The sequence below is a fragment of the Ochotona princeps genome, chromosome 7, assembly GCF_030435755.1.
Source record: "Ochotona princeps isolate mOchPri1 chromosome 7, mOchPri1.hap1, whole genome shotgun sequence".
NCBI classification, from domain to species: Eukaryota; Metazoa; Chordata; class Mammalia; order Lagomorpha; family Ochotonidae; genus Ochotona; species Ochotona princeps.
Genome location: NC_080838.1, coordinates 71,901,875 through 71,916,788, shown reverse-complemented (window position 1 = coordinate 71,916,788; position 14,914 = coordinate 71,901,875). Strand labels below are relative to the sequence as shown.

General features: G+C 39.7%; 1 protein-coding gene across 4 annotated transcripts in view; it reads right to left on the bottom strand.

Annotated features, from left to right (window-relative positions):
- LOC101528508 (UDP-glucuronosyltransferase 2B17) overlaps positions 1-14,914 on the bottom strand; it is a 93,455-nt gene that overhangs the window by 60,120 nt on the left and 18,421 nt on the right. The window contains exons 4-6 of one of the 4 annotated variants that reach the window (XM_004596212.2): positions 14,228-14,315; positions 13,105-13,324; positions 5,356-5,850 (exon numbers count right to left, since the gene is read on the bottom strand). The exons of the other annotated variants lie outside the window; for them this stretch is intronic. Of the exons in view, the coding sequence (XP_004596269.2) occupies positions 5,574-5,850; positions 13,105-13,324; positions 14,228-14,315 (585 nt within the window). The 3' untranslated portion in view covers positions 5,356-5,573. Of the gene's footprint in view, positions 1-5,355; positions 5,851-13,104; positions 13,325-14,227; positions 14,316-14,914 lie in introns of those variants that run through there. 4 annotated transcript variants of the gene reach the window in all.

Here is a 14,914-nt window from a genome sequence, read left to right as displayed (position 1 = left end):
TAGGTGGAGTATTATCCTGATGAGCTACCACACTCTCCCTTGGCATTCACTAGTCCTATCTAGTATACATTAATATGTATATTTTTAGTTATGAATATACTTTTTGAAGTCAGTGGAAAGATTTATGAAAATTCAAAAATGAGCCAGAATCAAGTAGGCCTGGTAGCATTATTGGCACCAGGTCTAGCCTGGCTCTTATGGGCCTGCAAGGACCATTGGCACTGGGCACCCTACGCACCCCCAGACACAGGGTCTGGGGCATAGGGACCAGGGAAAATGACAAGAGGACATGTTGGGGGAGGACAGCTGAAGGACTTTATTGCAGGTGAGGAATGTCTTCTGAGGAACTTTCATAGACAAGACTACTGTACTTGTGAGTGAGGGGACCCAGTGATTTGGAGAGGGGAAGACGGAGGACATTTATGGATATGACAGATACAGAAGCCCACATAGGAGACCTGAGCTGGGCTAGTTAGCATGAGTTACCACTGATTACCACTCACCAGCACACATTAAAGCTCTGGCTGGCAGCTTACCTAGTAGGGCTAGATCACAGCACCAGCCAGTGGCAGTCAGAACAGGGACTGGTAATGTTAGCCATAACTGGGACATGACAATAACCAGTATATGAGGGAATCAGGTCTGGGGACATGGTCTGTGGGGATATATGGGCCAACTCCTGTGGAACTGAACTATCTTCCATTTGCTTAAGAGCTGGTGTGCTGACAGGCAGAGCTAGGCATGACAGTGAAACCCTCCAAAACACATGGGTGCTGGTGTTGGGAACAAGCAAGACTGGTCCAGGCTGTAGCATCCACAGATGTACCCAAGAACAGAGTGTGAAATGGGCAGGTCACAACATTCACTAGCTCATACAAAGGCCAGGACACAGGGGGCAGACCACACTGGGTAAGAGCCTAGCAACACTGGTATATGTGAAATTTGGGTCTTGAAGTGGGCCAGGTAGGGGAACATGGAAAACTCCCCTGGTGGTACATAGTTCCTGTTGGTGAGCATGATTCTGACCTAGGTGTTGGTCAGGCCATGAAAGCCAGGAGGGAGTGCAGGTAAGCTGGGATAGGCTATCACAACTATTGGTATACATGACGCAGGGATGGGAACACACTTGATGGGGTTAGGCTGCAGCATCATCCAGAAAGAGTTAGGTCTGGGGGAAGGCTGGAACAGGTCAGGCTGTAGCTTCTGATGGGCAATGTTGAGCTTTTCAGAGCAATCGCTGGCATGTGCAAGATTTGTGGCAGAGAACAGGCATGATTGGGGTATTAAGCGAGCATCCTGTTTGGGTCATGGTTCCCACTGATGAGCATAGGAGCTGGAATAGGGACAACAATCCAGTCTGGAGATGACTGCAGTTTCCCTCAGCATGGGTGTGCACTAGGTCTGGGGTATTCCAGGCTGGACTAGGCTCCAGCATGCACTGGTACTCATGAGAACCAGGAAGGTTATAGGATGTTTGAACAACCACAGAATTACATGAGACCTGTGTCTGGATGTGGACCAAGTGAGGCTGGGCTCTAACACCCAACAGTAAGAACCAGAATGGATGCAGGCCAATTTCAGCAGGACCACTGTTCCTGCAAGGACAGGAGGTAGATGAAGTCAGTCTGGGCCAAAGACACACTGGTGTGCGCAAAATCTGTCCCTGGGAGGAGACCTGATAGAGAAGCCTAGGGAACTCCTTTGCACGATGCGGTACCTACAGGTGAGCATAAGACCCAAGGCAGGGAACAGCCCAAACAAGACTGCTTTAAAGTGAAATGATTTGCCGAATTATCTTTGAAAACACCTGCTTGAGTTTGAAGTAAGTAAGTTTGTGCAAAAGCTTGTGACAATTTTTGTACAAATAAAGAATACAGCCTGCTGGAGTTGTTCATTCTGACCACTGAGTCATAGTTGTCCATGTCTCCTTTTTTTCCGATTCCACACATCCTTCTCATGCTCTGAACTCAGCTGGATCTAGTCTCCAGCAGCACTGCCCAGACTAAAACAGGCTCCATGATGGGATACCCACATCATAGGTGGAAACTAAGCTTCTGATGTCATGTCACTCACCCTGAGAAACCTTTCCACTCAAGGGTGAAGGTTGTGGGCACCATAATGTGGTAAAATATTTTTAAGCTTATGTGAGCAAAGTGAGTTAGTCAGGAAGAAGTGAATTAATCAGGAAGAAACAATTTCCTTATTGCTTCCTCAGCACATTCCTATTGCAGTCACATGTACATAAGTAATCAGTTTACATTTTTAAGTTCATCAAAACTTTTAAAAGGTTTTAAATTACAATTTTTAATTTTGAAATTAAAATTTGTTTAAAGAGAGATCCTGAAAAATTCTGCAGTAGACGACAGAGGTGCATGACCTCTCCTGACACCCAGTTTTACCGCTGACAATCCCCAGGGGGAGGGTGATACAAATTTGGCGTAGTGTGACCTCATATCCTTTTGCATTTCTGCTGGATACCCAGAAAAATAAAAGTGATAACAACTGAGGGGAGCTGTTGTTGAGTCGGCAGAGTGTGAGGGGAATAGCTTCAGTGTGTGCACTTTCCCTCCCCTCCAGAGCCTGACCACAGTTAGGAAGGCAGTGTCAGGAGTCTGGCAGCATCCCCTATGTACTTTCATCCTTACCCGAACCGTACTCCAGAATCTCCAGGTACCTCTAGATATTCCTGATGAAGGAAGTGTCTCATACTCACCTGAGGATCAGAGTAATAAGCTCATGAGGAGTCTTTGCCCCCAGGAAATACACTCATGTCCTGAAGGAAGTTCCCTGGAAGCCATGTGATCACTTTAGTGTGGCACATAAAGCTTGGAAGAAAGAAAGGTAAAAGGCCAATGGGTGTATCTACCCTCTCAATGCAAGCAGCCACATGCCAGCTTGGATATAAATATATAGACATAGATATAGATAGATATAGATATAAATGACATAGATGCAGATATAGATATAGATATAGATATAGATATAATTATAGATATAGGCATGGAGAGAGAGAGAGAGAGGAACATGAGTATGCAAACCCTACAAGAGCAGCAGGCTAGATTCTTTCCTTCTCTTCTGGGGACCAACAGAATCTTGGGTGAGGCAAACATTAAGTAGCTTATGTTGCCATATCAGATCATAGATCGAAAGTGGATATTCAAAGTCTGGCAAAGTAGTCTAGTGGATAAAGTCTTCAAATTACATGCACTTGGATCCCATATGGACTTTGGTTCATATCCCCACTACTCCACATTGCCGAGTTCAGAACTCGGCAAGAGTGCGTGGAGTTGGCGATAAAGAAAGACACAGACACTGACACTTGGTGCGTTCTCACAACAGCCCAAGAAAAAGCTATCCTTTTTATTTACTCAGACACCTCACAAGCTTCTACACAAACAACTAATTATTCTATTTTTACTTCAAAACTAAGGGGGCATGTACAGACATTTGGTCACTCCGTCTGTACTTCAAGGCTAAGTAGGTGCCCCTAAAGATAATTCTGCAAAATATTGTATTCATATTCTTCAAAGCAAGCCATTATTTATTCTTCAACAGTAGCCATGGAGCAACAGCCAGTACTCCAAGGCCAAGGCACATGTGATTACCTACCACATTTCTATTTCTACGATTTACCCATTATTTAATGGGAAAGCAGGTTACAAGGGAAAAAACCTAAAATCTAAAACAGAAATTTCAAACATAAAATCCCTCTGCAACTATAGACTCTACAACCCCATAAACAATCAGACAATAATCAAAATCATTTTTCTTTAATAAAAGCATCCTTAGTTCCTCCAGCTAAAATTATAAAAGCGGCTAAAACAATTACATTTTCTATATTCCAAAAAATTGCAAAGACAGGCTAGCCTTTGAGATAACAATAACTATATTTACTGCCATAGCAGTTTCAGCCCTCACTCCCATCACTTGCATTAATATTTAGGATATTTTCAAGCCCCTTCCCAGAAGGAGTACTACATATCTGGGCCAAATTCTGAGGCAATGGTTAAGTACCCAATAAGGTGTCCAAAAATGGCATGGACTTCATTGTGCACCTGTGTGTAAATTGTCAAAGGCCCACTACCAAGACATTATCAGTGACATTAACTCTCAAGCTCACATCGGTTGCAAAAACCGTCTCACAGGGGCAAACAACAATGCCTCAATGGATAACAGAATTCTTAGTGGGGTGCTTGAGTGTCCATGCAAACAGGGGGTGAAACAGCATCAAGGTACTCAGAGAGACTTCCGTCGGGCCTTGCCAAACAGCTGGAAGCTCCCCTGGACCCTGCCAAACAGGGGAGCTGTTCTCTTCACACCTTCATGTCATCCACATCTACTGCATGGACCCCAGCACCACATCCCATCTAGCTCCCTGCTTGTGGCCTGGGAAAGCAGCTACAGATACCCAATACCTTGGGACCCTGTACCTCCATGTGAGTCCCAGAAGAAACTCTTGGCTCCTGGCTTTGGATTGGCTCAGCTCTGGCCATTGTCACTACTTGGGGAGTAAAGCAGCGGATGGAATATCTTTTTCTCTGTATCTCATTCTCTCTGTGAATCTGACTTTTCAATAAAAAAATAATATAAATCTTTAAAAAATAAAAGTGGTAGTTCAGCCTGATGGAAATAAAGACTCCCAAAGCAAAACATGTAGCAATTGTGCTACATGAAAAGAATTACCTAATGGAAAAGCCAAAAGATTCTTCATCATTCCCCAATTCAGTTCTTCACCACTTTTCAAATCACTGTTAGTTTAGAAACCTGATTCACCGTATCACACAGTTCTTTACATGTATTTTCAAAATGGACCACAGTCTGAACCAAAATGTATAAGAGGAGGTTAAACTTTTCTTTGAACCTGGCCACAATATAAATTGGGAGACAAGGAAACATGGTCAGATAATGGGAGTGTAAATGGCAATGAAATTTTACAATTAGATCTATTTTGTCATGAACAGAGAAAATGAACAGAAGTGCCTTATGTATATACAGGTCTTGCTAGTGCCAAGAGAAAAGATAATCTATGCAAGAGTTGCAAATAAGGGCTGGATATGCTAGCATTTTTATCTGCAAAGAGCCCCCTGAGAAGAAGAGCAAAAAGGGCTGTCATCACAGAAAAAATATCACTAAAAAAGGAATGATTCCTAATCCTCTCCTTCCTGGTACAAAGACCTCTGTCTCTTACTGAGTAACCTGAGTAATGGTCCACAATGAAGCATTAATGTTACTTGCAGGGGGCAGTACAAGAAGTCTGTCACAATGTAAGTACCCTTACAATACAGTACTTAAACCAAATCAAAGAGATAATGGGGAATTTTATTGATGACCATGGAAAATTTCTAGATAGGTGGTACATGTGATTAATTTGATTGTACGCCATTTAGGCTTGGAATCTTTCCAGTTTTTAAAGAGGATTTGAATCTCAGAAAAACAACTTTGTCTTCTGTGGGTAGACTGAAGTTTTTTGGTCACCGGAAGAAGACAAACTTGCATCAGATCTTCACCTTGCTAAATTAAATTGAAGACGGACCATCTAGCAGGTTTCTCAGCTTCAAGTTAACATGCTGAAGCTATTCCCTTTTTCTCTTAACAGTTTTAACAAACATCCGGTAACAAAAGAGACAACATTTGATGATGATGAGTGCAGCAGTGGCCACACAGGCCAGCAGGAACCCAATCACATCCAGAGAGTGGTACTGGTACCAGGTGAGGTCGTGGGCTGCAACCCGCAGGTGTTTGGCTCCCTTGTGGTGCATGACATGCTCGATCCAGAAGACAGCTCGGTCCAGGGGCTTCATGGGCTGATCGTGGTGAATTCTCGATAATGTCATGGCATTCTCTTTGTATCTAAAAGGGCAACATAAAGACAACAGCATTGCAAGAGAGTTAATTTGACTAGGAATATTGTATTTATGACAGTTTGCTGAAAAGTTGTCTGAAAATGAGTATTTTAAATAATGAAAGAATAGATGTAATTTTGAGTCAGCTCATAAGCTGGCATTTTAAGCTTGACTTTTTTTCTGGGTGACAGATTTTCAAACTACTATGGGAACTATGTTCTTTCTGATAGGAAAAAATAAAGCAGCATTCCAAATGGGAATCAAGTGATCAAAACACCTTTTGAGAATGAGGGCTTTAAAATTTTTACAGGAGAATTGTGCAATCATGAGGAAGCCTTTCTTTAGAAGTCTCTGTGACCTGTCTATCTTATCCCTTAACTGTCAGAAGCTAGAACTATATTTTAAACTTACATGTTGGATCAGGATACTGTTCTACAAGCATTTCCAACTTACTGGTCAGTAGATTTAGAATGAGATCTAAAACTCTCCTTTGATTATTGAGCTCTAAAAGATGACACACTACAAATGTCTTTTTCTGTTGCTTACCAATGCACACACCTATGTCTATGACTTTGCTTTGATGCCATGAAGTGTATTCTGCATTTAGCTCCCTTTAACTTTTGTTTTCATAACGCTACATTTGCATTAATTTCTGGCCACTAATAGCATTCTTTCAGATGATGTTTACATAGTTAATCAGGGTGGGAAGGATCTATGGTTAGGGAGAAGCAGGTGTGATCATTGCTTCCAAACTCTATTTCTTCCTCCTATTTCTTGGTGGGGGGGAGAGATAAAAAGAAAGGCCATATCCAGCCTCCCAACCATCCCAGTATCCAAGGATAGGGAAACGTCACCCATTATCAACCCAGGGTCACAATGTTCACATGCTCCCAGAATTCTGCCCCAGTGGATGTGATAATTCCAAAATGCTGTCAAGCCACCAATCAGTGAATGAGGAATTCCTTCTAATGTCCATTGGCTGATGCAGCCGACGTTATAGTCTCCAATCATTCAGAAATTTGCTGTCATTATTTGTCTGGGTTCCAATAAACATATATATGTCCATATATAGATAATGGAGTGTTGGCCGGCAGACAGTGGTGCACATGAAGGACATGGTAGCCCATTGAGGCCTACAGAAGACATCTGATATCATAGCTGAGAATGGAGAACAGAATATATGGACAGCTAGCTCCCTTAACCTTACTGCTCCATGTCAATTCCTGGATAATTTCTACCTGTTTCTCCCCTAAGTTTGATTTTACCTCTTGATGGATATGCCGACACTGCTTCTCGCAGTCACAGAAGTTCTTTTTGATGACATAATCAGTATTTGTAGGCATCTCCTCAGTGTGTTATGATTATTTTTTATTTTGATATGATATTTTTACAACATAAGCATTTTATACAAATGCAATTTATGTTGGACAAACAAGAAAAAATCCAGTTTTCCTGAGTGAGTTGCTGGTAACTTCATGATTTCCTGAAAGCTATGGTGCAGGGAAAATTCCAGGCACCTCCTCATCAGATGACCAGCATTGCACAGCTGGGGAGAAGCACTGCCTCTTTTGGACTGTTTAGGTACGACTTCCTTCCCCAAAGTAATTACTTCCTGGCTTTGTGCAACACATCATTTCTGCTTGGTGATGTACTTGAATCTTCCAAAACAAATTAATTAGTGTCTTTTTCCAAAAATCAGTTAATTATGTTGTTCTTTAAAATCTTACTGTGGGGAGAATCAAGATAATGCAATAGGGTAACGGCAGGTTTAAACGGATGGAGAAACATTTAATCAGGATGAAGTAGAGAGGACATATTCCAGGAAATAATAGAGGACAGAACAACAGCAGAGGGGTACCTTGACACTGACAGACACAGGAAAGCGGTAGACACAACTATATGATGTTGCAGTGACTCATACTCCAGTGGCATTCAGCTAATGGTGATCTGAACTCCACCAGCAGCTGGAACTCTACAAGCAACCAAGTGGGAAGGGACTTTCACTGGGTGCTGGGGAGGTAAACCCAAACAAAGAATCGTCCGCCCTGCTGGTCCGTTTGATTTGATCAGGAGCAGAGATAGATTGGCAGATCCTAGACGGGAAGTGTGAGAACAGGGTGGATTTCAGAGCACAGTAAGCCCCCTAGAACCAAATTGGGTGCCATTTTGCTTAAAGAGGCAAAGGCAAGGGAAAGGACTAAGCATACACTGATCTGGGAGTGAACTCATTTCTGACTCAGTGAATTGCAGCAACGTGGTATTCTACAGGTTCCACCTAAGACAGGTCTGGGTAGCCATCAGACCTGATGGCCAGCAGAACTCTAGTAATGGTACGTCAGGCACCATTTTGTACACTGTGACAAAAGCTTTCGGGCTGCAGGGGACAACAGTGAACTGCGCCTGTGCTGTGCTCGCGAGAACTCACTGAGTTCTGTGGATTGCACTAGTCCCATAGGAAAATAATAGGTCAAAATAGGTCTGTGTGGCACCAGACTTAACATCCAACAGGTTCAGGCAAGTAGCGTACCAACAATCTAGCTATATAGGACACCTGGTGTCTCTCTAATCCTGGAACCTGCTCCAACCGGAAGTGGGAGAAAGGTTGTACAGACAACGGTGCAGCCTCAGCATGGTAACACAGGAGGTGGAGAATGGAGAGCCAGGAGTTGGGGTTATGGAGTTCTTTGTGGAAATCTAATATAAGAACCCAGACCTGGAACTCGCTGGAGGGAGTGACACAAGTGGCTATAAGCAAAGAGTTGTGTACCAACTACAATAAGTGAAATTGAACTGTAGACCTGGAGGTGACACAGCTTAGAAACCTGGCTCAAGGAGAAGACACTGCTAACCGAAGTGCAATGACCAGAAACAAAAGAAGAGACAAAGGCACAATGAATATTACTGAAAACTCCCCTGCAAAGGAGCAAAACCCTATGCCAACCTCAGAGTTAACATCGAGAAAATGGGGGACACAGAATTCAGAAAACTCATTTTAAAGCTTCTGATCAACAATGAGAATCACATGCAACAGTTCAAAGGATTTAAGGAATATTTTACAAAAGCAACAGCAGCAATAAAGCAAATCAAGGCTGATATATCAGAAATTAAGAACACAGTGGAGCAAATTAAAAGTACAGTGGAGGGTCTCCAAAATAGAATGAAGCAAGCAGAAGAAAGAATCTCAGAATTGGAAGATATTTCCTGTCATCGGGAGAAGCAAACAAAAAGCTGGAAGCGGAGCTGAATCAGGCCAAAAAACAAATTGAAGGACACTATTAAGAGGCCAAATATAAGAGTTATGTGAATCCCAAAAGGTGCAGAAAGAGAAACTGGTTTTATAAATATATTTAATGAAATAATAAAGGAAAAATTTAACTTTCTCAAATATTTTTGTAATGTACATTTACATTTATATTTTAATGATCATATCAATATTTTTAAGATCCAGTGTACCCAGATATTAAAAAATAAACTGGTTCCAAAATTAGCTCATGTTTTAATTTTATTGTGTATGGGATGATTTAAAAATGCTTTGGTGGGATCATCAACATTGTGGCATAGAAGATAAACCACTACCTGTGATACTGGGTACCATATGGATGATGGGTCATGTCTCAGTTACTCCACTTTCATTCCTGTTCCCTAATCACATTCCTGGAAAAGCAACAGGAAGATGGCCTAAGTGTGTGTGGGCCTCTACAACTCATGATGAGAGCCAGAAGAAGCTCTTGGCTGCAACCTGGCTCAGCCAAGACTATTGTTACCATTTGTCTGTGGAACCAGAGGTTGGAAGACCTTTTTTATCTCTTCCTCTCTTTAAGTGCCTTTCAAATAAATAAGCAAATAATTATGAATGTTTTGGGAAAGTGGAATTGATAAACTATATGAACTGTCTATGAACATTTTGAAACCTCCTTGTGTCCTGATATGTGGGATTATGTGATGCTCATACTGGGTACTTACAACAATTGTGTTTTTCAGTTTATTTTTTTCATTACATATTTATCTGACAAAGCTACAGAAACAAAACAGAGAAGGAAGGAAAGAAAGGGAGAGAGAGAGAGAGAGAGATTACAACCATTGGTTTGACCTCCACATAGCCTCAACAGCTCAACAATTAGGACTAAACCAGGTCAAATTCAGGAGATAGGAGTATCATCTGGGTCTCCCATGTGCATGCCAGAGCCCAAACACTGTTTTTCTGGAACTATTAGCAGGGAACTAGACGTTAGCTGGAGCAGCTGGGGAAAAAATAAGTACCTATGTAAAAATGTATAGAACATGGTTGAATATAAACCAAAATTGAAATGTCTATGAGGAAGTCACAGGTTTCGGTCGAGAACCTGCATTTCCCTATTAACATATTGGTTAATCAATACCATGTCAATTAATGCCACAATGTTGTAAATAGTTATAAATATTATGTTGGGTTTTTTACTTGATTGGGATGATACTCTGCTGGTTCTACCTTCAGACCAGAGATGGTATCACCAAGAAGCCATTGAACTAACCAGGACAATAAGATGTTGGACTTTATGATTGGTCAAAACCTCTAATGAAAGAATCTCAACTGAATTTGAACTATGGAAATGCAACAAGGTGGAGCAATCCGCCGTGGGTGGGGAGGGTTTGGGGAGGGGCGGGGGGAATTCCAGTGCATAAAAAAAATGTGTCACATAATGCAATGAAATTAATAAATTAATAAATTAAAAAAAATGCCTACATGCTTGCTGGCATGCCCTCCAAACCATGCATTATATATTCTTTCTTTTTTGGTAGGATTTTTTTTTTGTTTGATTTATTCTTATTTGAAAGGCAGAATTAGACAGAGAGAAGAACAGGAAAAAGCTTCCATCTGCTGGTTCATTCCACAAGTGGCACAAACAGAAAGAGCTGGGACACTCTGAGGCAAGGAGTTGGAAGCTTCATCCGTCTCCTACCTGGATGCAGGGGCCCAGGCACTTAGGGCATTTTCTGATGCTTTCCCTGTAAGGCTAGCAGGGAGCGGCATAGAAAGTGGTGCAGCTGGAAGTTGAGTCAGTACCCTGGGGATCAGCAATGCTGAGGGCAAAATTTAAGTCTACTGTGACACAATGCTGACCATAATGTATTCATTAATGTATCAAGACATTTCTGTTATTGAGAAAGGCATATGAAAATATTCTATTGTAACTATACCACATATCTGTATTTCTCCTTATGGTAATTAATTCCAGTTCTATTAATGCTGTACATTAGTGTATATGAGCTAGAACTTGTGTCGTTTCAACATTTACCAGTTAATATTATGAAAATAATTCTCTGAACTTTTAGCATTGATTTTTTTCATTGCTATTTCTTTTTAGAACAGATAAAATAGCATACAATGCTTATTAATTAAATGCATTTTTTAACCTCTGAAAGCTATCTCTTTATTTCTATTCAAATATCTTGTTAAGTATCTACTTAATAGTTAACATCCAGTTGGTCAATCTGTGTATTTAAGTGATTTTTGTATTTATATCAAATGTTAAATTCTAATATATTTATATTGATATCTCCATTTTAGAGCTTATATTTTGTTAGAATTTTTCCCTGAATTATATTGATTTTCTGTCTTGTACCTTTTCAAACAACTTTATTTACTTATCTGGTTATGTTTCAGAGAGAGATACATATTCCATTTGTCAGTTAACTCTAAATATCCCTGGTGTATGTGGCTGGCTGTGAATTCCATCCAGTTCTCCCATATGGGTGCCAGACTCACATATTTGGCTCATCCCTTGTTGCTTTTCTTGGTGCACCAGCAGAAAGCTAGACTGATCGCAGTGTACCTAGAACTTAATCAGGCATTCTATTAAAGGATACCAGTGCCACAAACACACATTCAACGCACTGTGCCACTGTGCCCGCCTCTCTTGTCTGCTCAGAAGCATTTCTAACAACAAATTTCACTATGGTTTTCTTTTTGGTAACACATTGTTAACTATGAGTGATACAGGTGATACTCTTCATATGTAGTACTGATAGTGGTGATAGTACCAACGTTATTACATGTGCTGCCAAAGTAAACACATACATATTGATCATAGCAATGGATGCTGAATTTACAGTGATTATGCTAGGAAATACATCTTCTGCAATCTCATTTCCTTTGAAAGTGGAAAACATTGATTATAGTTTTATCAAACTTGCATAGTTATATACTTCAAACAACAACTTCAATAAAATGATATGTGAATCATCCATTTTTGAAAGAAATTGTGTCTATCACATAAAAAGTTTTTGAGAACTCAAGAGACAGATGAAAAGAATGTTACATAAAAAGTGACAAGTGATTATAATAGACTTTTAACAGAAAAGAATGAATGGTCCAAAAATATATGAAAAATTATCTACCATCTTCAGCCTTAAGAGAAATGAAGAGCTAAAGTGAAATGTTCTGTCACACCCAAGAGATAGTTATAGCAAAAATCAAAAAACATTTAAAAATTAAATAGAAAAAAATCAATGTATCACTAATCTGGATGAAGTTAAGATATATCAGTCTAGTGAAATGATCCCAAGAGAAAGACACCATTTGTAACGCACTCTATATTGCAGGATTCCATTCAAACAGGGGACCAGATGGATTTTTTCAAAGACACATAAAGTAAAATGGTAGATTGCACAGGATTTCGAGGTAAGGGCAGAGATAATTTTAGGACATGTCACGCATTTTTCGTTTGACAAAAAAATTAACATTATATTTTGATAAGTTTTTGATAACTGTAATAGTTTACTAAATTAATTTTATTTTTACACTTAATATAATAATTGGTGCACATATTGCACTTTCCTAAATCATTGCAAAATAAAAACATACTTCAGAATAGTGCATACAGCATCATTCAACCTGTTCCTAATAAAGCTGTGTAAGTCTGAATTTGGTTTGCAACATTCAAAAACACTGAATCAGAAGTAAAACACATCACACAACAGTTAAATAACTTCACTGTCTCAAAATCAAATGCAAAAGAAAAAAATGATACACACACTGAAGGATGATATTAATACCATTTCTAAAATTGTGACAAACTTAAATGGCATAATGTTGGACTGTGACTGTTGCTGAAGAACTACATTTTTGCAATAATATGGGTAAAACATGAAGAGTATGTTGGAGATTGGGCAGGGAAGAAGAATATGTGGAGGGAGGAATGCCTATACCTGCAAAACCATATCATGAGAAATAGCAATAAGAATAAAAACATGAAAGAAATTGAAAAATTACGATACTTACGAAGGATTATTAATGACTGTCTTCACTGCACTGAGCAAATCTGCACTTGACATTGTGATCAAGTCCACTTTAACAGCAGCTCCCTTGGCCTTCATGCGAGCGATGTTATCAAACTGATCCGCAAACAGAGGAATGCCCACCATAGGGACGCCATGGTGAATCGCCTCGTAAATGCCATTGGTTCCACCATGAGTAATGAACGCTTTGGTTTTTGGGTGACCTGAATTGAGTAAATTTTAGTGAAAAATAGAAATTTTCTGGAAAACAGATTCGTTATTGACATCAAAGGGCATTGAAGTCAGGAAGTGACACCTCAGTGCACTGGAGAGGGGAGTGAATGCCACCTGCAAGAGGTGGTGTATGACTTGAGATGTGATTAAGGAACATAGGGTGGCAAATGGGAAAAAGGAAAGAAAAAGTGGATCTTACATCAAAGAAAACCTTATCAAAGCAAAGGACACATGCTCGCCTAATGAAATAAAAGTAAGTTTTTCTTACTGAAAAGTATGAAGTTGATCATAGGAATGAGAGTCAATACCCATGACTCTTAAAAGATTTTTGTTGTGGAAAAAGTACAGGGAAAAATGTAGAAAGGTGAAACAAACTGGAAACTATTGAAAAATTCTTAGAGATAGTTACATTAAAGCAGATATTTTAATTCTAAAAATGTCACTATGTCTAATAAAATGTCAATGATTAATATTTGCCATATTTAGGCCCAAAATAAAACTTGGTCAATTAGAAGAGTTCTTAAGCTTTTGTTTATTAATTTTGAATGGTGGGGAGACAGGTTGATCTAACACAGAAGGGGATCTCCCACCTGTTGGTTCACTCCCATGATTCTTGCAAAACCTCCTTTCAGGGCAAGCAAAGACTCAAGACGCAAGGACTCTCTCACAGTCCTCAACAAGATGGCAGGTACTCAAAAACCTGAGCCATCTGACCCATTGCCTCCCTAGATATGAATTTAGCAGTGAGCTGGAATCCAGAACCAAGCTGGGACTCAAATTCAGATGCTATGATAAAGAATGAAGGTTTTCCAAACTGCTGCATCAAACACTCATTTTGAAATAATTTTTATGATTATTCCTCATACTTTAAGCTTTCTTTCCCACAGGCTTACCGAGAAGATCATTCTGGGGAATCCAAGTGTAGAGCTGAGTGTTGGATCCTAATGTACGTGGTTTGTTGCCACTATATCTCCATAGAACCTATTTCATAAAAGGAAATGCTTTACATGAATCTCATTCCAAATTTCAGCAAGTTAGACTTCTGAAGAGGACAGCAGTTCACAAAGTTCAGCCCCTCACAGAACAGAGACAGGCAATTACAAAAACAGATTTTAAGTAATGAAATGTATGAAATAATTGAATGATTCATGTATGAAATAATTCCATCATAAATGGAATATGTTTGTATTCCGATTACTTTCACATTTAGATAGAAGAGGGTTGTAGTTTTGATGTGCTAGACAAGAGGCCATTAGTGACAAATTCAGCTTTTTAAGAAATATTGTAATATTTTAAGAATTTTAAGAAAGTTTAAGAATTTTAAGACTTTTAAAGAAATTGTATTGTAATATTATTTAACCTCAAACAGCCTGTATCTAATGCAGTAAGACATTGTGATATATTTAATGAACATAGAATTAATGTGAATCAGACTGCTTATGTACTGCATCAAAGAATTGTAAAACCTAATACACTTTTAAGACCCTAAGCCACTCGGAAATGGAGTAGAAGAACAGGGAAATCTTCCATCTCCTTAGAATGTGTGAGGACGATGTAAAGTATAACCTAACAGAAGCATA